The 22602-nt window shown below is 38.5% G+C and overlaps 1 protein-coding gene across 1 annotated transcript in view; it reads right to left on the bottom strand.

Moving 5' to 3' along the window:
- Positions 1-18216: 18216 nt before the first annotated feature.
- Positions 18217-22602, bottom strand: part of CACNA2D3 (calcium voltage-gated channel auxiliary subunit alpha2delta 3) — a gene marked incomplete at both ends in the record, with an annotated part of 393646 nt that continues 389260 nt past the window's right edge. The window contains 3 exons of the mRNA XM_082288518.1: positions 18217-18309; positions 19132-19243; positions 19979-20089. Coding sequence (XP_082144644.1) covers positions 18217-18309; positions 19132-19243; positions 19979-20089 — 316 coding nt within the window. The remainder of the gene's footprint in view (positions 18310-19131; positions 19244-19978; positions 20090-22602) is intronic.

The raw sequence follows: 22602 nt of genomic DNA, 5'->3' as shown, positions 1-22602 counted from the left end.
GATGGACAGACAGTATTTACAATGACAGACAGAGAAGCATAGCTTGATTATTCCTAACTCACCATGATTTGCAGTCACAACATAATCACTGATATCAGAAATACAAGTTTTTCTACCTATGTCAGTTTGGACTGGGGATTTTATTCCTCAGAAGGGGAGTGCTAAATTAAGGTGTTTCCTAACTTGTTTAGACCAAAGGGGTTCCACTACTTCTCACGTTTGATTCAGCAGTGCTTAAGAAAATGCAATTTTGTCCTTGGCTGCCATATGAGCAGATTCAATGGTTACCTCTAAAAATACCACTATAAATCCACAGGTACTTCATCAGTAGCAGCAGGGAATTCTAGCTTAAATAATGTATAAAATAATATCTGAAATTCTGTGAGAAACTGATGGGAGAAGAGAGAGATATTTTTATTTTTCTAATGGAAGTCACTGTGTAGAACATCCAAAAAGTTGTCTTCTTCTTATCCATATTTATGAAGGAAATTCTCCATTTTAAGCTTCCTGATAGAATCCAACCATTTGAGCTAATTTAAATTTCAGAATGGATTAGGCCTGGAAACTCAGCTGGCTACACCAAGAGAACAGACTTCCTTGTATTTCCTCCACACACCCCCAATTTTGGACATATTGAACATAAAGCAAGGCAGGCAGGCAGTCATATTTACTTATAGCAGAGACATTGCCAAGTTTGTAGAACAACCTTTATCAAAAGTTTTTTTGTCCGTTATATTTCTCTTCCAGATACATTTTGAATTTTCATTTCTTTTCATATTCCCTTAGATACTCTGTTGATTTTCTGTCCTGGCAACATAGTCTATCATTATATCTTGCTTTAAAATGTGTTGAGTGATTAGAGAGGAGTTGGGGCAAAAATAGCAACAGCTGTGACTGCCTGTGCCTGACCGAAAATACCCAGCCGTGCACGTCTCCAGGCACATCAGGCTTGTGAGGCCACGCTATGGCAGTGTCCCTCTGGACTTAGACTCACCAAAATGCTGTATAACAATGAAAACAGGGCATTAGACAAATTAGATCTTCCATATCTCCTTGTTCCTTCCTCTCGGGACAAAAATATATGTGTTTACTTACCCTGGGAAAAATGCAGATTCAGGTCACTCTTCTTTCTCTTCCTCTAAGCCTCTATTGTCCATTAAAAAATGAAATGAAATGAAATGAAATGAAATGAAATAAAATAAAATAAAATAAAATAAAATAAAATAAAATAAAATAAAATAAAATGCTCTTGCAGCTACCTCTCTCCATATCTTATGTACTTGTAGTTTATGTATCTGACACCCTTCTTCTGGTCTTGTTCTTGTCTTTCAGAGCAGAGAAGGTGTATTTCAGTTTTTTGGCAGAATGACCCATTGTATAGAGACTTCCTCTCACTTTTACACTCTCATCACAAGAGTTAATAAATTAATAAACAGCAGCAGCCTGCACTTCAGTGATTCTTCCACAGCTTGTTGAAGGCCTTTTCACTACAAAAAAAATAAATACCAGTAGAGCTTTACTATGAGATTTAGGGGGCATTTACTTCACATGTGCATAAGCTATCAGTCATAACTTCATTCCCACCCTCATGCCCCAAATCTATTACCTATGCTGTTTTTAAATGTATTTTTTGATTAAGTTTGTTTTATTCATCATTTGTGTTCCTCTCTCATAATGGAATTCCTGTCATGGTCTGTCTACAGATTTTCAGGATAAAAGGAAACCAACTACCATATTTTCTTGTGGACGGAGCTTTGTGTCTTGGCCAAAAGCCATTTATAGAAGGAATAGATCAGTTGGAGGCCTTCCTCTCTGGTCTAAATGAGAAATTGCTCCTTATATTGTCTTTCATCTTTTAAATATGTTCTGATCTGATCTGAGCAGCTGTCTATGTGAGATTTATTCCTCTGCTTGTTCACTGATGTTCTCGTCTATGCTAATCAGTCTTCCTTTGTGTGTCTTGCGCACTATCTTCTTAATCAAGTTTATTTTCAGGCCCAATTTCTTGGCTTTCATGGTCCAGTTCCTCAATTAATTCTTGTAGATTGAGTTTTTAGACCAGCGTGATATCTGACAATCTGATTTACTTAATTTTTTTATATCTTTGGGGGTTCATTTCTTTCATTATAGACATTCCTTTTACAAAAATGCTATAGAATAGCTGCAAACAGCTTTAAAACAGTAGAATCACATAGTTCTATTTCTCTTTCTCTCCCCCTATAAATACACACACACCCACATATATAAATGAGCCTACACAACTTAAACATGTGGTGGATGTTTCACATCACTATGTGCTTCCTGGAGACACAAAACAGTGTCATATTTTTATGTGCTTTGGCTTTCCAAAGCTCTGACTTTTGAGTTTTTCTCCAGCCAAAGAGCCATGTCCATGCAGTTCATGAATGCCACTCAGATTGATAGTTAGGTCCTTACTGGTGCTCAAGTAACTCATTAATCATTTGAATATTATCTGTTACAAAGCACCCACAACAAAAGCCTGTCTGTTTCCATTGTTTAACCAAGTCACTGCAGCGTGGCAATTCCTGCAGGAACTGTCTCCACTCATTTCATTTCTGAAAGGACCCAACTATCCCAAGCTTAAGAGCTTCTTGTCCAAGGCACCATTGAAACTGTTTGGAGTCCACCTCACCTTCCAGCATTAGGGTTCCTTTCTGCCACCTGACTGACTGATGGTCCAGCTACATCTTTGGGATTCCAGAAAATGTCTGTGATGATCCCACAAGGAAAGTCACTAAGACACCAAATGGACTCCCCAGAGCAACAGGTGCCGCTTCATTCACTCGACTGTAGAGCTAAATAACCACTCCTCCTTGTGGCTAACGCAAAGCTGAAAGGACTTCAAGGATGTTGGCTTGTTTCAGCCTACTTCCAGCATAACTTTTTCCAGTAGAAACATTCTTGTCTTCTTCTTGTCTACCTCCTCTCTCCCAAGCAAAATTCATGTGGGATTTTAGGCAGGGGAGAGGATGCAGAAATTTCCAGAGGAGATAACTCAGGCTGCCTCAGCTCCACACTGAGGAGATCTCTTGCAGTATGAGCAAAGATTTTCCTACCAAAGGGATGCAGGCTGTAGCATGGTAAGCTTACACCTCCTTCCTACAGAGTTATATCCTTGTTGCCAAAATTTCCAATATCTGAGGACAGGCATTTTCTGCTGAGCATTGCTCTGACAGTACAGGCTCGCTGACCAGCTTCCCTCAGGCCAACATTTACTGCTTTCTCCATAATTCTATCTTCATTCAGGCACCCGGCCTCTTTTCTGAGATGCTTTAATACAATGGAAATTGGGAGGGAAATTTGTCTCCACACCCAGGACCCACCAATATCCCCTAAATTATTTCAATTTTATTACCTAAACCTGATTATTGAGTGTTTTTCCACTTACCTATGGTTTGCCAGGATTTTGGTCCAGCCACAAGGCCTAAATAATGCACCAGGCTTTGGAATGGAAATGAGCTTGTCCCTTTCTTGACTGAAAGTCCTGGCTACTGCCACTAATGCTTGTCACTCCCCTGACATAAATGTGCATGTCATCAAAAATTCTCAGCTTCCAGCAAAAAGCATGCAAGTCACTGGTTTTATAAGAGTACAGAACCACAAGGTACTATAACAGAGACCTCCAAAGTATCTCAAAAAAAAGGTGAACAGGCTTCTTAAAAGCCAAGTGGCAGCTACAAGCCAAACACAGTGGGTGGCTTTCACCTACCCTGCTCTAACGCCACAGCAGGATTTATGGCAGATTCCCTTTACAGCTGCAGCTCAAGGTGCTGTTCTTCACTTCCACAGTCTGGGAGCTGTGTGCTTTGACATTACCAGCCTGCCTTTCCCTTTGATCTGGGATTCTGGATCAGGCAGGACACACAAATCACACGGGTGTCTGTCTGAGCAGATTAGCTGAAAGCACACCCTGCATGAGGACTCTGTACCTTACTTGAACCAGGAGCATGATGGCCAAAGCCCAGCCCATACCCACTTTCTTCCCTTAGGAGGAGAGGAGAGTGTAAGAGAGAGTGGGGGAAAAGGGGCTTTGTCTGCCTCTGCTGAGCAGCATGGGGCAGACAGATGTTAATGCTGACGTCCCACTGTATTTTGTTTTGGGCTTGCTTTGATAGTGCTCAATTACACACATGTGAAAAATAAATAAAACCACAGAAGCACATGACTTTTACAGCTCCAGTCAGTGTGTGTCAGGTCCCTTGTTTAGTTTTTTTTTTAATTGAAGATGTTTAGACATTTAATAGTTTGAGACAGACAGAGGTTCCTCCGTTGGCTTTTGTTCAGGCTCATTTGTATTCAAATCCACATTTTGGAACAAAGAATCCCAAACGAGCCCATATTGAAGTCAAAGGATACATGAGAGTCTCTGGAATACATTGTGCAAACAGCTTCAGAGCTGGGCTTGTGCAGCACTGCCCTGCCAGGGGGTAAAGCCCCTTGCTAAGTTCGGCTCTGCTCCAGGAGACATTTATGCATGTGCTTAATTTTTAGCAAAAAAGCTTTTCTACCAAAGCTGATGGAGCTGTATAAGAATCTGGGCAAATCTAGTTTAGTGCCTGTTGGATCAGGGCCACTGACTGCTACACTGCAATATGAAGGGGAAAACTTATTGAGCAGAGACAGCATTTTCTTTCAGGAAAATGTCTCATTCCTCATCTGCTTTTCCCAATGTTAACAATAAGGCAGATCTGAATTATATTTCCCTATTGAAACATGATGCTATTTGTATACACTTAAAACTTTATGTAGCTTTACAGTTCTCAAGTAAGAAAAAATAGGAGAACAGGTAGTCAACAAAAAGACAGCATTTTCCATCCTAATAAACATTTTACATTGAATTCAGAACTACACACTTTAAACAGAACAGCAACTGCTCATTTTGTTTCATAATGTCAGTTCAAAGCAAGCATGTTTAGATTTTAAATTATTTTTCTTTTTTTAGAAAAGGATGTTGGTTTATTCCCCTCAAGGAAAAAATATTTTCCATGGAAAGCAAAAGGTTACAACAAAACCATACTAAATTTTTTTGTCCAAAAATGTTAACCACATCTTAATACAATTTAACAGCTACCCATATTGTTGCACAACTGCCATCACTTATTTCTGTGGCATGAAGTCTTTCCTCAAAATCTATTGTGTCTTTTATCTGTAATGTGCATAAATTATTTTTTAAGCAGTACTGCATTGTGGCAATTGCCAAAATAAAAGCATGTTTAATATGCCGTGACATTTAAAAAGACTACAATTGCTTCTTAGAGAGGTACTGTAATTGTTTTTCCAGAATTAAACAGGAAATAAAAAGCCAAAGTGTACCGTGTATTATACATAATTGGCCAATCATCAAAATGACCAAGTAAGTTCAGGACTCAGCCTGTGTGTTAAACACAGCAAAGGAAGTGGCATACATTAACTAAGCTTCTGTATTTTATTTTCATTTCAAACCATATTACTAGAGCTGTAAGGGCTTGGGAAAAAAACCAGCCTGGCAGTGCACACTTCTCTAAGAACCTCTTCAAGCTGTTGAGCCTTGGGAGAACTTCATTACAACCTCTTGCTTTTGCTTTTCCACAGGTCTGCAACTCAGGTTCAACAGGTCCTGCCTCACTGTGCCAAAACCTTAAGCAGGCATTTTTAAATGAACAGTTTAAAACATAATAATTGAAAGTTATATAGCCCATCTCATCCCAAGGGATTCTGAAGCACTTTAAAAAGCTATCAGACTAACTCTATACTGTCTCACAGCAGCCAAATTTCTCCTACCTTTAGCTTTCCTTCCCTTTGCAAAGGCAGTCAGAATTGGGCCCTGCTTTTAGTGAGGAAAGATGGAAGGATGAGAAAGCAGCTCTGAACCTGTGGCTGGAGAATGGAACCGAGCACGTTGTCTCTGCAGAGCAGCACAGGGCAGGCACAGCACTGCCGGAGTGTCCCCTGCAGAAATGCTCAGGGCAGACACTGCTCACCCACTGCCTGACACTGCTCACCTCAGGAGCTGAGAATGCAAGAGAGAGTTCAATGAAAGCTTTTGCATCAATCCCAGTAGCTCATCAATGGCATGCTTCTCTCTGAATCAGCACAAGGTGTGCGTGTGCCTGTTCATCAGCTCCAGATTTTATCTACAAGTGTTGCTACAGTTTCTATCTGATTTCTGATTTCTGAGTACTTGTTGTCTGCAGCAGTAGCTGAAATGTATTTAGAAGTCCTTCTCTTCTGAATATGTCCAGTAATTTAGAAGTTTTATTCACCTTTTTTTGGATTCTCTATAGAGGATATATTGCAGTACTTTCAGTTGCCAAAATCTAATGTTAGAAAATCAGGATTAGAGTTCCAAAACTATCCAAGCCCTCCAGCAACTTTTCCATGCTTAATACAATGTTTGTTCCTGAACAGAGATTGATAGGTTACTATGAAAAAATCAGAGGGTGTTTCCCATAACAACTAGCTCTCTAAGTGTATATAATTTATATATACAGTTTATTAAACTATTCTACGTACAATTAAAATATAAACAATTCTGAGGGCAAAGGTTATCAGTGTATCTGACAGTATGTGTTTAAATATTTATAGAAATTGTCACAAAGAATGAGCACTTACCCAAAATCTTTCTGTACCTTCTAAACTACCCAGACAAGATTTAAATATTCACATCCTTCCTTAACAACCAGGGATTAGGCTTGTGGTAAACTCCTCCACCTTCAGAGAGCTCCAGTTACCATCATAACACATGACCTCTAAAATTAATAGAAAAGGATGTATTTTGCAAAATGTCCTGAAGATCAGTCAGCACCCTGAGGCTTTTCTAGTTAGGCATGACATTAACAAAGGGTTTATAGAGACCTGTCTCCTCTCTTTAAAGTGAAAGGGGATGCTTGTGCTCATTTTAACTACAAAAGTGTGACACTTGGGAAGTCATTCTAGCATACAGGATAGTCCAAAGCTGTTTGGAGCTTTCTAAATCAAAACTATTGTCCTTTTAAATTCAGTCTGGAGTTAATAGCTGTAGATTACAAAGCAGCAAGGCCTTGTGCTATTGCACCAGCATCTATTAACCAGGAGACATCCTTCTTTATCAGTCTGTTCTGCTGGAGCTCTGGCCTAATCAAAGCTGAACTGCAGACACCTTATCTGGAAGAGGCAAAAGCTCCTGGTCCACATCAGAAATAATTAAGCTCCTTGCTGGGCACAAATCTGACCAAAAAATTCCTGACTAAGCATTTCTTTAAAAGGTGGGGAAACACCAGGTTGGCAAAATCATCTCTTTCCCCTCCAATCCTCCACTCGCCCCTGCTTCAATCTACAGCTCTATTTTCATTTATGTTAGGAAAACATTGCAGCCCATAAAGGTCCCCCTCTGACCTCAGACTTACCCCACACTGAACTAGGCTGCTGGCTGAATTGGACACGGTGTTGTTTTAGAGCTGGGTGGCATCAGCCAACTGCAAACCTTTCAGATTCTACTTCCTAATTAAGGGCTTCACTACACTGGGAAATTTACCAGCATAGCTATAGTGGCTTAATTATAACTGTTATAATTGAGATATAAATATAAATCTCTATTTCTACATTCATATAAGGACTCTGAGTGCTTATGTCTGGTTTAGTTTATGTCACTATGAAAGCTGCTTGAGGAGAAAAAGAGGTCTTTGCTTTATACTAAATATATCCACAAGGGGAGTTTTACTGGCCGGGCTGGTGTAGTTACAACTGATATAAGTGTACCAGTATAACCCAGCCAACGAGTGTTCCCCTCCACACAGCCCTTCCCAGCAGGAAGGTACAGGTTAACAGCATAAGAAAGCAGAAGGAAGCTCTTAGACTTCCACTGGACAGACATCTCCATGAGGAAATGCCCTTCAGACTAACTGAGATTGTGCAGCAGGGGATGATGACTGAGAATGGAGGTGTTATTTAAAATGACAGTGGGTGATACAGGTAGCACCAGCTACAAATATTTTAAGTTGAAAAAAATTTACTTGTGCAAAATGCCAGCTTTCAATCAGAATTGATCAAGAGCTCTACTCACTCCTAGTGAAATAGCAGCACTTGGAACAGCTGCCCAGCATTGGCTCAGGGCAGGGAAATGTGCCAGCTGCCCAGTGCTCCTTGGGGACACTCGTGTAAAAATAGGGTTTACTTAGGAAGCAGCTCTAATATTTGACTTCCTCAAATTAGGAAGCATCTGCAGTGTGAACCTGGCATCTTTAATATTCGTTTCTTTCACTAATACGTTCCTGATGTCTCAGATCTTATGTACTGACAGGACCCTCCAGGTGCAATTAATGTTGCTCTTCACTTTGGCAGAGGTGCACAGAAACTGGAATCTTTTTGAATCCGCTGAATACTGAAAAACTTATGAGACTATTCATTTCAACTTTTCGAGAAACATTTTTAACCTAACATTTCACTGGGCAATATCTATTATTTTTCTTAATAGAAAAATAACCAGAAATAATTGCTATACTTTCAAGAGAATTTTGAAAAATATACATATTTCTTTATAAGGAATTGATAAAAAAAGCAACATGAAATCCCTTATAAGCCTTTCACATTAAAGGTTAAAATATATATATATATATATATATGATTTGCAGTCAAATATTTTGCTTAAGCTCTGGATGTTTCACTGTATTCCACTGGATCAAATGGATCTCACCTGACAGAGAGCTGCTCTCTACAGACAGAAAATTAGCCAGGCTATGTTTTCTCAGCACTGAGTTTTCTGAATAGCTTTAACAGTTGTGTTCAAAAGCCATTTGCTTATATTTGCTTGATCTCAGTTGCTCTTGATTGCGAAAATTTAAGAACTCCGACTTAGAGCAAATTAATTTCAGCCAGACAGAAACCAATTCCACCTGGAACAGGGATACAGGGCCCATGGCATGGGTGAAGATAGAATGACATACTGCTAACTTTGGAAATCCAGGAAATAATCTCCTGAAAACTCAGGAAGATTTACGCCTTTCTAATCCAATCATAATTCACTTCTACAAAACATGGAATGAAATCCACAGAGAATCATCCAAGGAAATTCTTTGAGCAGACAGATGGGGAAATTCCTCAGTAAAGGTAAAAGGTCATTTATTAACCTGAGACAACTGAATAAAAAAAAAGAATAATGATGTTCTCCAATTCTTTTAAGAACTGTCAGCTTTGAGAACAGTATAGGTGAAAAAGGGTGAAAACACAGCAGCAGCACAGATATACACAGCATTTCTCTTGCAATTGTGCTAACCAAGAGGTTAAATTCGCTGCAGCTGAAGAAGTCTGCACAGGATTGCAGATCTTAAGAACAGCCAAGAGAATAAGGCATGATTTAAAACCCTGCTAAAAACCCCCAAACTCTAAGTTGCAGAAACCCAGAAACGATGTTCCAGTCACCAGTGGCCACTTCAATCACGCAATGCTTGCAGTGGATCACAGAATCAGACCCATATGTACTTTTATTCCCTGCTCAGATTGCTCTAAGTAGGTGCCATTGGTCCTTTCCAATCCAGCTTCCAGGAAACTCAGGAGAAACAGAAGGAAAAATAGCATTTTGTTCAAGTCAAGCCTCAAAATAAAACCCATGTCTTTTCTTTCCCTGAAACGAAAGGAAAGATTAATTGAGAGATAAAGTACTGCACTCTATGTTGCATTCAAGAAGATAATTTTAAAGTGCACCATGGAATTCAATTACTTTTCAATGGTCCTGCCAATCCACTTAAAGTAGGGCACAAGTGCTAAAAGACACATTATGTAATGTATAAACAGGAACTGAAGCTAACTCTCCCCAACAAATCTTTGAAAAACATCAAGTGAAAGCAAAGAGAGCTGGAAAAAAATGCTGTCATTTGAAGCTTCTCAACAGATTTTCTTTCCTAGTTCTAGCCCCCAGCCCATACGTTAGACACTTCAGAGGCAGCAGGGAGCAGAGATGGAATGAAGTGTAGGGAGTGTTATTGTGCAGTGCATGGACAGAGGGAATGCTGCCACAGTCTTCAAACTCATCAGGAGACAAGGATTTACATTCTCTGTTGAAGACTGGACCAGGAGATTCAAAAGAGTTATTCTGTCACTTGAGAAGCCAGCATGAAATATACATGGCCCATAATATCCCGTGAGTTATGGCACTCTGGTGCATAGGTATAGGCTGGGTTAAGAGGGTGTAATCAGAACCAGAAGGTAAGGATGTGCTTGGATGACATGTTGCTTATCAATACCTGCATGAGGAAAATAATGCTCCTTACAGCACAACCATTTCCCAGAACTATAATGCATACAAATACATATATACACACACCCCCTGTAGTAGTATTAAATTGAACCTTCTGGTTCTAATGGCAGCAGATTATATGAAAACTCAGAAAAGATGCACTTAGATCTTTTTCTTCTTCCATTTGATAATAGAGTTTGGTGGTTTGTTGGGTGTTTTAGGATTGTTTTTCAAAACTCATGGAAAAAAATAAGTAGGAATAGAAACACAAAATGGAAGGATTTAAAAGGACCTAGACCTCTATAAGCAGAAATGATCCATCATGATAAAACTATGGAGAAGAAACAGATGTGGAGTCCAGCAGTCTCTAAAGACTGGAACAAAGAATGATAGATCAATTTTATATCCATTTGCTTTCTCTTTTCTTCTTCATGAATACTGTGATTGTGCTTCTTCAGTGATTATTCAGCCACTAAAAAAAACCAAAACCTGATCTACTGATATGTTAAAGCGTTGTCTGTTTGATAAGCGCCTGTTTTTTCATTTATATGAGCTGCAAATGTCTTCCAGAAGACAGTGCTGGTAATAGAAATTTATGTCTCTAGAAGTTCAGTAACAAATGGGCCAAGAGGCTTTTTGGGAGTATTTTGCAATGTTTCACAGTTACTTACTTATGTTAAGGCTTTAAGATTAGTTTAATACTCTCTTCTTCCAGAAAGCAGACTTTTTAGGATATTACACTTCAGGGCTTACAGGCACCATTCAAGATTTCTCTCTTTGAGAGAAAATGAGACTTCTGATAAGCATGATAAATGTACATACTTTAAGAACTATTTTTCAAATCAGCTTCTTTACTTATAGCACCGACTTTAAAACAACAGATACTTTAGATGAAGGACTTTATATACTCCAGCCAAAATTCACTGAAGATATGGAAAAGATACCTGCACCTATAATGCTGTTATTTCCATTAAAAATGGATGAGACTCTACCAGCATTTGTGACATATAGGAGATTTTACACTTGATTTTTTATTCTGTATTGATTTAAATGATCTTCTCTCAAGACACTGCAGTTTAATAGGCTGAACATGCAGCTGATAGGTGAAATTCTTTGGAGCCATATCTTCACATTGCTTACACACAACTGACTGAAACCTGAGCTCCTCAGTTTTATTTCCTGATTTGATCAATATAGCAGTTCTGGGGCAAAGTATTTACAGCCCAGTCAGGTCAAGCACCAGACTACTCTTACTTCCTGATTGAAACACAAATGCAAAATCTCAAAGGATTCACATCCTGAGCTCTCTGCATTTTCATCCCCCAAACTGTAAAAAGAGGACAATATGGTAGAAGAATTCCAGAGGAAATCTCTGTTGAATCAAGAGCAAACCAAGCTCAGTGGGTAACTTGTCTTTTTTTTCCCCCATTTTTCTGAATTTACTTGGAATCAGCTTCCCTCCCTGTTCCCTTGTCTTCAACTGCCTCAGCTTTCAGGCTGTGCTGTCCTTGCTTGTGCCCACTCTTAAACAGCAAACGTGGCTCCTGATCAGCTGCCTTGTCACAGACACAAATATGCACCAAGTTGCCTTTTCTGCAAGTTATTTCTGAGATCCTGCCTGCAATAGTGTATGGTTGTATCTTTTTTTTCATAAGAACAGCTGTACACTGAAGCCATGAAAATGTTGTCCAAAAAAAAAAAAATTAATTTCACTCTCTAAAACATAAGAAAGCTGAATCTTGTATGCCCTCCCTGTTCATAGCCAGCTTTACCAGTAAGACTACATGAAAGGAAGAATATTTCCAAGAATGTGGCATGAATATTTCTATTGATAGCTACAACAGGACAGGGGGAAAAATGTGTCAGTCTGCCCTTTCAAGAGGCCATAATCTTTCCTCTCTATGCTTGCCACACTACAAGGGAGTTTTCTTCTTCTGTAAGACTGAGGCAAGAGCTGGACAGATGGGAAAGCAGTATAAAACACAGAGGGGGTTTTCCTGTTTATTTCACTCAGAGTATTTAATTTTTTTGAATTAGGGTATCCTCCACCAATCTTAAATCTGTCAGATGCTAATGAAGTTAGGGTTGCAGTATTTGGAAAGGAATGGGCAGGACAAATTTCCAGGTTTTCTGCCATGAGTATCACAACGATAAAGCCTTCTTCTCTCAAGTGAAACAGTTAAGAGATTCATGGTTTGTCCTAATCTGAAACAGCATTGCCTAGAGGTCCCAAATGCAGGGCTGAAAATATGCAACAATCTTGGTGTATTAGAAGCTGTAGATCATTTACATACTTGGCAAGGCAGTTTAAGATCATTGTTTACTGTTAAGAAGTTCTCAAGTGTTTATTGAAAACTATGTTAACTGTGGAACTTTTAAGTACCTTCTATTAGAAAAAATCCTCCAAGATAGACAGATGCAAATACATAATGACTGCCATATGTCAAAAGGATTTCATGGTTAAAAACTGGACTTAAACAATGCCCCTCTGAGTTCTCATAAACCCAAGTTTTTAAAGTGTTTTTTCTTTTAAATAAAATCTGGAGATTTTCTGCCAAGAAAACTTTTATCAGTGGAAAATAAAAATTCTTGACCTTCCTATATCTTACAAAATATTCATCTTCCTACAGAGATCTCTGTTTATATCATTACTAGTGGACCTAAAGGATATTAACTAGATATTCTTTATTGAGTCCATACTTGTATGAATTCATGTGTATCACAATAACTTCAGGTTTTAAGCAGAATTCAAAATACTCTGTTTACTGTTTCTCCAGAGGACAGATTTCCTGGGAGTCCTTGAAATTTTCAGGGTTTAGACTTTGAAAGACCAAAGAAGAAAGAGCAGGAAGAATGTCTGCTTTAAAGGACAGTGCCTTTCTGAAACCCACAAAGATCTGATGATGGGAAATCACAAGTCTCCATTAGAGTCTTTATGAGCAGGTTTCATGTCCTGCTTTTTAATATGTTAGAGATAATGGAATTGCAAATTAATTGTTGCTCTGGTTTGTTTTTGATGCTTAGTAACTAGCAATGTAAATAGATTACTTTTTTCCCCTAATTATTTCACTCACATCTGTAGACATGAAACAGATGTACCTAAACAGCTTCATTAACTATAACAGATAAAAAAATATTGTCAGAAACTCAGGATTCTCCCTTAACTATTGCACTTATCACAGTAATATCTCAGAGGAAGCATTAGAAGAATCCAGGAATGCATCTGACTGCTTCTAAATTAATTCTCCCCCCCACCCCAAACAACATGGGCAAATGAAAAATAGTATTTCATTTTTCCAGTTAAACCCAACTGACCAATGCCAAATGAATAACAAAGAAAAAACCCCAAACAATTCTTTATTTCCTCTTTCAGGATTCATCTGCACATTTGCATGTGTGCCCCAAGCATTCTCAGTTAGTTCAGCTATCCCAGCTAGTCCCGACTAGCTTCCTCTATTAAACATTTAGCACTCTGCCTAAAACATTTAAATAGCTGACTCAAAGCACTTCTCACCACGAACTGAAATCTGATCTTCCCTTTCTCCTGGAAGTGAAATACCCAGCATGTTAAAGTTGCAAACTAAATCCTAAAATAGTCAAACAAACCCAGCATTAACCACTTGAACTTCTGGTGCTAAGGTTCAAATTTGACTCAGAATTGTCAAGTGTAACCTTTTCTTACAAGGCTGCTTTAAACACATGTAAGTGCAGTTCAAGACCACATCTGGAATGAAAAAAACAGCTTTCCATCTTGATCTTACAGAGGCTCTACTAGCTGTCAACTCCTTATAACCTCTTGATAAAAGAATTCAAGTAAAAGATAACCAAACTCTGCACTACTTGAATGAACTAGAGCTCAACTCTTCAAAAGCATCTTGGATTTTACAGCATTTTGACATGACTAACTGGAAATTCAACCTCAATTCCATTTAAAGATAACAAAGGACTTGCAATTAATAATGGAAATAGGGAACACAGTTGCTTTCACACCACTTATTGTTGATACTGCATTGATATTTCTCAATACTATTTTGTTGATTTTGTGTGAATTACCTACAAATTTCTACATAGTCAACACACCCCATTTGCTTCCAGAAACTGTTAGCAGCAGAGCAGAGCACAAACATGAGCTTTTGACACCTGGTGAGGCGTTAGAGGGTAGTGTGACACAAACACAATTACCTGGTTATTCCTGCCACAATGATGAGCAATCAAATCTGCTAAAACTGTTGAAAAGGAAATTGTCTTGAGGTTTCAGCCTCTCATCACATGGATGGCTGGATCAATCAGTGCCTGACTACTCTTAATTAAAACAGTCAGACTTAGGAGAAAAAAATCAAAAATGTCTAATGCAAGGAAAATCAATGAGTCCTTCCTAAATTAACACTGTGCTTTGAAATTCTTCAAAGCATCTGCTTGGCAGAACGGTGGACTTCAAAAATAATTTGTACTGAAGTACAAACAATAAAATGGCATTTGCTTAGTGACCTACAGTTACCATGGGAAGAAGGGAAAAAAGTCTGGAAGAGTTGGAGACATATCCTTCCACTCAGAGCATCACAAGGATAGACCCTGACTTGGTATATCCAAACATCCAGTTCCAAAAACTGTTCTTGGGAAGAAACATAGGACGGAATCTTGAAGAGGACGTAAATCCTCCTAAGGAACTGTGGTAAGAATATTATTATATTGGAAGAAATATGATCTGAGCTTAAGGGCCAAAGGCTAAGGACAAGAGAAGAAAATTGTCTTGAGACTGGATTGTGATAAACTCCAGTGAGACCTTCTGGACTCTGGACATGGGAACCATTTCTCTCAATAGATACCTGACAGCTGGTCCTGTCACAGGGAATATGTTGCTGTACACCAGATAAGTTGCAAATCAAACACATGGGGAAGGACTTGAACGAGTAGAAAAAAAGGCTGCATATTATTGGGAGTATCTGGGGCTGTTCAGGGAAAAGAATAATCAAATAGGAAAACTAAATAAAAATATTTTCCATGGGTGAAAGGTTTTGATGCACTCTTCTGCAGAAAAGTTTCCAATTTTGAGTGCCTATTTACGTTAAATCTGAACGAGCTGGAATTTCTGAGGCACAGAAAGTCCCAAGATATAAAAGTCCTTGGGGGCCATAAAGGGCTCAGGAAACACATGGAAATAACTGGAATCTTCCAGCCACAAACCTTCTGAGCCAAACTTCTATTTTGCTTAGTGAACCCAAAGGGCTAAACAGGCCAGTGCCTTGTTCTGGGGTTCCTGCTATCAGAAGAAAACTGTAACAGTCTCTTGAAGCCATTTAGGCAATGAAACAATTACTGCTGCTTTTAATATCGTCTTGCCCCGGGCAACCACCTGTGTCGCCGAACACACATATTGCAGAGTTGGCCCTGGCAGCAAAACACAGTGGGTCAGGCAGTCTCAGTGTCACAAAAACAATGAGAGGAGATAGCACAGCTGTGGAAACCTGCCTGAGGCTTTGTGGCTTACAGGATTTTAAAGGAGAGTTTGCAGCACTGACAGTTATGGACAGTTTTCCCACACAAACCCATTAAAAAATGGTGTGTCCATGGCCAGCCTGAGCCCCCAGACAGCTTTTACTTTATCAAGATTAAAGGAAGATGAGGCAGCTGGGGCTAATAGTTGCAAATCAATGCCATTAGCAGAGAGTAAAGAAGAAAAAGATCCAAGCCCTGCAAAAGCTAAAGCTTTTAGCTCTGCCTCTTGCTGTGCTGAAACTGATTGTACAGTTGTCCCAGTTCTCCTTGGATTTGCCTTCAGATTCAGGGAGATAAAAGATACAGAAGATGTCTGAACTTCCTGTTTATTAAAAATGTATGTAGCTTACACATATGCAGCTGTATGTATACATATGCACACATACTTGTTTTGCTATTTACTGCAATTGACTTTGCATGAGAACTTGCATACTTATTTTAGGATTTAAGAGGAATAGCATCTCAGATTAGTGAGGTAATCGAATTGAATTCCATAACCTTCTGTGACCTGCCACAGGTTATGGAATGACAGCACAGATCCACTTCATGGTATAGTGTCTGACCAGCAAACTCAAACACAGTCAGGAACATTCCTCTCCATTAGCAGGAGAGCAGCTTTTCTGGAAATCTCTTTCAACCAACTTTCTACTAGCAAGGAAAATCACCTGTATTATATTGGCTATAAACATTAAATAGCATTACAGAAGAACAAGCATCAGACATACAAAAGCATTATGAGACTGCAATGTTGTGAATTCTGAAAACTCAGAAGGAGAATCAGAAACTAAAATACTTTATTTATAAAGTCTTGACATTAGTTTTTGCGAGAATGATAGAGGGTAAGGGGGAATGGTGCTCAGTGAAAAACCAAGAAAAGAACAGCAGGATATCCATGTCAGCCCAAGTGGAGAAAATGCCTTGAGTTCCCAATTTGCTCAGTAAACAGAGCATGTCACTAGGACAACAGTTTGACTAAATGTCAGCTGGAAAATTATTCCATAGTGAGTAATTTTGAGACCAACAAGCAAGGACAGAGAAGTCTGTAGGAAAAAAAACTCCAATAAAAGAAAAAAAAAAAAGAGGCGAGGAAAAGAAAATTATGAGTCCAAAGACTTGTATGGCTTCAGAATCAGAGGACATACCAGTGCATCTGAACCCATGAAAGCACTGGAGAGGAAATTTTACTTTACTAGTTCTTCCTCTTACAAACTGGATAGTATTCTTTAAAACAAAGCCCCTCTCAGTGGCCATGCTCCCTATTCCCAACCAAGATACAGAGAAAATCTGCTTAGCCTTTATCCAAGGCTGAAAGCAAACACACCCAACCAGGAAACTGCAATCTCCAAGTACCAGATTCAGAACTGTGTATTTTTTTATTTCATTATTTTGTATTTGATATATTATATTGTTGGTAGGACATGTTCTCCTTTGATAGAGTTCTACTTTGCATAAAACTCCAAAGATTAATTGAGACTAACACAGTTCAAAGATCAAGATCTTCAGCAAATATAGCCACAGCAGGGACTTCGCTGCCAATTGCAAAAGGAATATGCTCATCTCTATTACCTCATTTCCCTTACAACGGCCTGGAATGAAAACAGTGGTCTAGATCTTTGCCTACCAACAGGCACACTCAATGAAAACCAATAATGGGTTCTGCTGACACAGATGTGTTGCAAGTCAGACTTTCTCTGCTTATGACTTTCGTCATAATGAGCTGCTCCTGTCTGCCATGAGATCTCGAGGGCAGAACACCAACAGAACAGTATCACCCTTTGATATGGGCTATTCTACATGTCTTCCTACTCCTTTAGATGAAAAGTTCAATTTTGCCATCTGCAGCCAAATCAAACAGTTTGATCCAAAGCTTGCCCAAGTTAGAACCAAGGCTTTAATAAGGCTTTGACTCACTTTCTAAATGCAGATATTTTATAGCTGTTTCCAGGAACCAAGCTTTCACTATAATTCAGCACCATATATTACCTGCTCAGCTTCATACACACACAGGTGTTTCCTAAAGTTGTTAATAAAAGCTATTCTGCCTTATTGTAAAAGCCAACTCCCCATTTTCTTCTCTGAATCTTTTCAGAAAGAGGCTAAATGCATAATAAAATATCATCCATTTATTTTATTTTCTTCCCATCATTCATTATTTGAACAAATATATTAGCATACTTAAAATACACTCTGAAACTGTGATTTTAATATACTTTATTGAAAAAAGTACACAGTTTAAATTGTTTTCAATGGGACAAAGCAATGGTCACCTCTATCTACCAAGTCCTTTTTTGATGAATCACGACTACCATATGCCAAATTCACATCTGCATGACTTGCAAAGTAAAAAGATAAATCTTTTTTCAACATGTCTTTAAGAATTTATATCACCAACAGTTTAAAATCATGAAATGCTGATGCTCTGACTATATTTCATGTCCTCTATGTTGCACCATTTCCCAGTTCACAGTTTATCCATATTTTAGCATGCCAGTTGAACACATCAGTCGATGTCACCTGGAGAAAATCGTCAATAGCAGAGGAAGGAGAACAAGAGAAGGTTTAGCACTAAGGCCTGAGACACCACCACATTCTCTTGCATTTTCCTAAAGAAAATAAAACAACAACAAAGGAAAATAAATAGAAGCCACTACATTCAATTATGACACATGATTATTTAGCGAACATAGGCATAAGAGCACTGGTGCAAACAACAAAGCCCATAAACTAAATAGACTCAGGAAGTAATACAAGAACATGTTTTGAGTTGGACATGTTTATGTTGTAGACTGAAAGTGAGCATGAACAAGTGATCCCCTCCACCTTATACTTTAGGTCTTGTTCTACATTGCATTACCCCATCAGAGGCAGAAATAAAGCTACTCCAGAGTAAAAAGGATGTATATGAACCTATCCTGTACGAGCCACTGTAACCACATCCTGGTCTCTATCAGCTCTCCTTGGCACTGTACAAGAGTATTATGCAGAGCACAGAGCAGTAAATACATATAGTGGAGGGGTCACTACCCCTCCTGAGCAATATTATGTGTAAGCACAATGACTGTGGCATGACAGGTATGATACTGGAGCTAATTACTGAAGCAAACATTAGCAGCACAAAGTTCTCGGCCATCTCTAACAAAGAATCCTGTGGTCAGTGCTTGAGCCAGAGTTCTCAGATATTCCTGGCTGCCAGTGCTCACATCCTACCAAGTTCTCTTACATGATACAAGCCAGTCTGCAAAAGCAGCAACTCAGGACATTGTCTACATGAGCACAAAAAAGACTTGTAGCACACTTCCCTTACTACAGTTTTCTGAATATTTCCCAACATTTCATCTTGGAAGATAGTTTTCCTATTTACTATTTTTAAAGAAATAAAAAATTTACCAGAGTCTGAAAGAAAGGAAAGGTAGATAGAAACTTACTTCAGGGTGAAATCCATGACAAGATTCTGGGCGTCTTCTTATCTTCTGAGATTTTAACCGTTCACATTTAAGGGATTCATTATGTATGAGGCAGTTAAGGAGAGATTGTATTCTCATGGGAGTGTTTTGAAATGAATACAGAGAAAATCTTTCAGCTCCTTTCTTCCTCTCCCTCAAAACCCCCAGGTGATATGTGTGGTCACCACAAGAGAAAGAAAGTGATTCGAGTGCTTTCCTCTCCCTGATCTGTGTTTTCAACAGCACATCTGCACTTACACTGCTGACCTGTTTTTCCATAAGTTGGCAATAAAAGCACACTGCAGGCTGCTTTTGACAAATTCCAACTTATGGGAAAAGACTAATCCTGAACTACCTGAACTACAGACCAGCAAAAACTAGGAAGTGGGGAAATTAAAAATCAAGTGATATATTTACTTTGCTACATTTTTGTATTTTTGGAAAGCAGGATTCTGAAACATTTTCAATGCTCCAGTCACACCTTAAAAAGAAAGAGATACCTATATTATAAGAAGTTCTATAAGTTTCAATATCATGAGTTCCATCCTCATGAGAAAATTGCATAGTGCATAATTCAAAAGATGTCCATCTAAAGATGACCATGACCTTATGCTACTTAAAGATCCACATGTGCTTGCTTAATTCATATTGGCTGTTAAAAAAAAAAAAAAAAGAGTGAATTCTCACTGAAAAAATAGTGAGAACACATTTCAAACAGCAAATATAATGGGTGACGATGTCATGCAATGCAAGTTTCCCATGATAAGAAAATTTTCAATGTTTGCATCTTGAACCTCTTTCTGACCAGCTTGTAAATAAAAGGATATACCTTATTTCTATAGGTGCCATGGTAATTGGTGGGACAGAATCACAGAAGCATTCATTATCTACTACCACCATGAAGAGGTTGCTACTTGGGATCTGCTGGATAACAAAAGACCTGAAAATTAAAAAGAAAACAAATAATGGTGACATTATCAGCATTTCTGAGTCACTGGTTCTTGCTAGGAATTTATCATATTTTTCTTTTTCAGATTTCAGTACTGAATTCCACTCCATTCTGACTACCCAGCTACTTATTTACGGTCTGGAATGAAACAGATCCACAGCACTGATGAAGGTTCTTCTGCAGCCACACAGCTCACAGTCCCAAACTTGAGTCTCTACAGTTGTGTTAGGGACTTTGTGTGTTCTGGATGTTGCTTGAAGCAACCCCAGCTGCTGATCTCAGCTTTCATCTGTCCTCTTGAGAGTCATTTCATTACCGAGCCAACAAAACAGAGATTAGGCCTCAAAATCTTTCTAAGCGAAGAGATTTATTTTAGAATAATAATGACTATCTGGTACAAATATGGTGATAACTCAGCACCATATCCAAATGAAGACAAAGTAGGCAACTCAAAGAGAGAGTGAAAAATAAAGACATTTTTTGTAAGAAGGAAAGCACCCAGGGGAGACAAGGGAAGGATCCTGTGGGTACCAGTCAATGGTGCACAGAGTTTCAATGAGCTGAACCCTTAAACACATACCAAAGAGAAAAGGGGTAGAGGGCAGAGACAAATAGGCACTATTTAGCTGTTCCTTTGAAATTCAGGACACAACACAAAGAATGGCTTTAAGGCTCAGACCCAATTCTTAATGAAATTTTAAAACAATCTATTAGAATTTATACATCCTATCAGCAGCGTATCGGCCATTTCGAATATCACTGAAATCTGGCAAATCCAAGAATTAGGTGTTTTGCAGCGTGGTTTGCTGGTAAATGTACAGAACATTGAGTGAGGGTTTGAGCACCAAGAAGTTGTGGAGAGAAACATATTTTTCCTCAGACATCTTTCTTTAAATACATATTGTCTTACTATAATAACTCCCTGCTTTTTCCAAAGATCACAGAAGATGAAATAGCAGAGAGGGCAGGGAATATTTAAACCTAGCCTAAGAAAAAAAAGTTTGGAAAACTTACTATAAAAATGTTGCCAACGGAAAGATTAAATGCTTTTCAGTATTTTTTAAACTTACTGGACCTCCATTAAAATTACACTTAGAGTGATCTGCAATATGTTAACTTTATGTTTATACATGAAATATACATTTATGGCATAATGTAAAAGGCTGAACTTTATAAATGTACCTATCAAACAGCTGGAGCATGTAGCAAGACTGACATCATTGTAATGGAGCATCTGTGGCTTTGTGGATTTGTGTGTGGGAGAAATGGGGCCAATAAAGGAAAGGAGGGAAAATCTTTAGCAGGCAATAGCACCAAAACTGCATGAACTTCTCAAAACAGCTAGGAATAAATCAAACAGTAAAGGATAGAAAAAACATTATTTTTATTTCCAGAAATTGGCATGATTTGCATTTTGTGCAGTCTGAAACTTATATTTATTGTATCTTTGAAACTAGCTCAGAAGAGAACCTGGCGGGCATAAAGTGCTTTAACAATTAATTGGATACTAAATGAGTGAGCTCTCTTTTTGCTGAGAAGGGAGTAATTACTCTTCTGTTTTCCTATGGTGTGCCTAACTTCAGGTCCTTTTGTGATACATCTTTTTGTGAACACTGAAGCCTACGGAAAGCAGGTACCACACATGCAGGCGTAAAGGTGCCTGTTCATGAAAGCCGGACAATTTCCCATTCTGTTTCTTTTTTCACCCAATTCTTTGAGGTGCCATAAAGGCTGTGTAGTTTAACGCTATTCCTTCCCCAAACTAGAGAGGGGGGAGAAAAGTTCCTATCACTTCACCTAGCTGGGAAGAAAGCACTTAATCCAGAAAAATGTTTCAATTACAGAACTATGATGCTGAAAAAATTACTACACAACTACACTACGGAGTCTAGCAAAATGTTCTGTATTGCTTTATTACTCCAAGCCTTCATAATTTTTGACTTCATCAATTTGGGGAATGTATGCAATGTACATGCACTGATTGATGGAAAATATGAATTAAAGGAAGCTCAAAGAACAATATATTAGTTAAGTAAAAAATCCTCTTTGCTACCTTAGGAATTATATCATAGGTATCAACTAATTACACTGACTCTGTTTAAGAAACAGTGACTATTCTTACAAATCTACAGTCTGTTTAACTAGTACAGAAGTTTGTGAAGTGTCTGAGCTTGTGGTGGCTGCCACAGAGCATGGGACTGCTATAAAGAACCATAAAACAATGAAATTTTTGGCTCATCCTGGCATTTTTTTCCCATAGTGCACAATAACAACTAATATCTTGAAAAGTGAAACAACTGGCTTCTCATCCTCTCACTAAAAGTAAATTAAGAAGAACATGTTTTCTTCCATCAAGCAGTATATGGATGTTTTCTCTTACACAATTCTCAAGCATAATCTGGAAATGAAGTTGTAAAGCCAACATATCAACAAGTGAAGACAGAGGATTCAATTCAAGACCGAGACTGAGCTGAGCAAATAAATAAGGGCAAAAAATGTCCATT

This window comes from Coloeus monedula (genome assembly GCF_965178545.1).
Source record: "Coloeus monedula genome assembly, chromosome: 11".
Lineage (NCBI taxonomy): Eukaryota > Metazoa > Chordata > Aves > Passeriformes > Corvidae > Coloeus > Coloeus monedula.
This window is presented reverse-complemented; position numbering and strand designations above follow the sequence as displayed.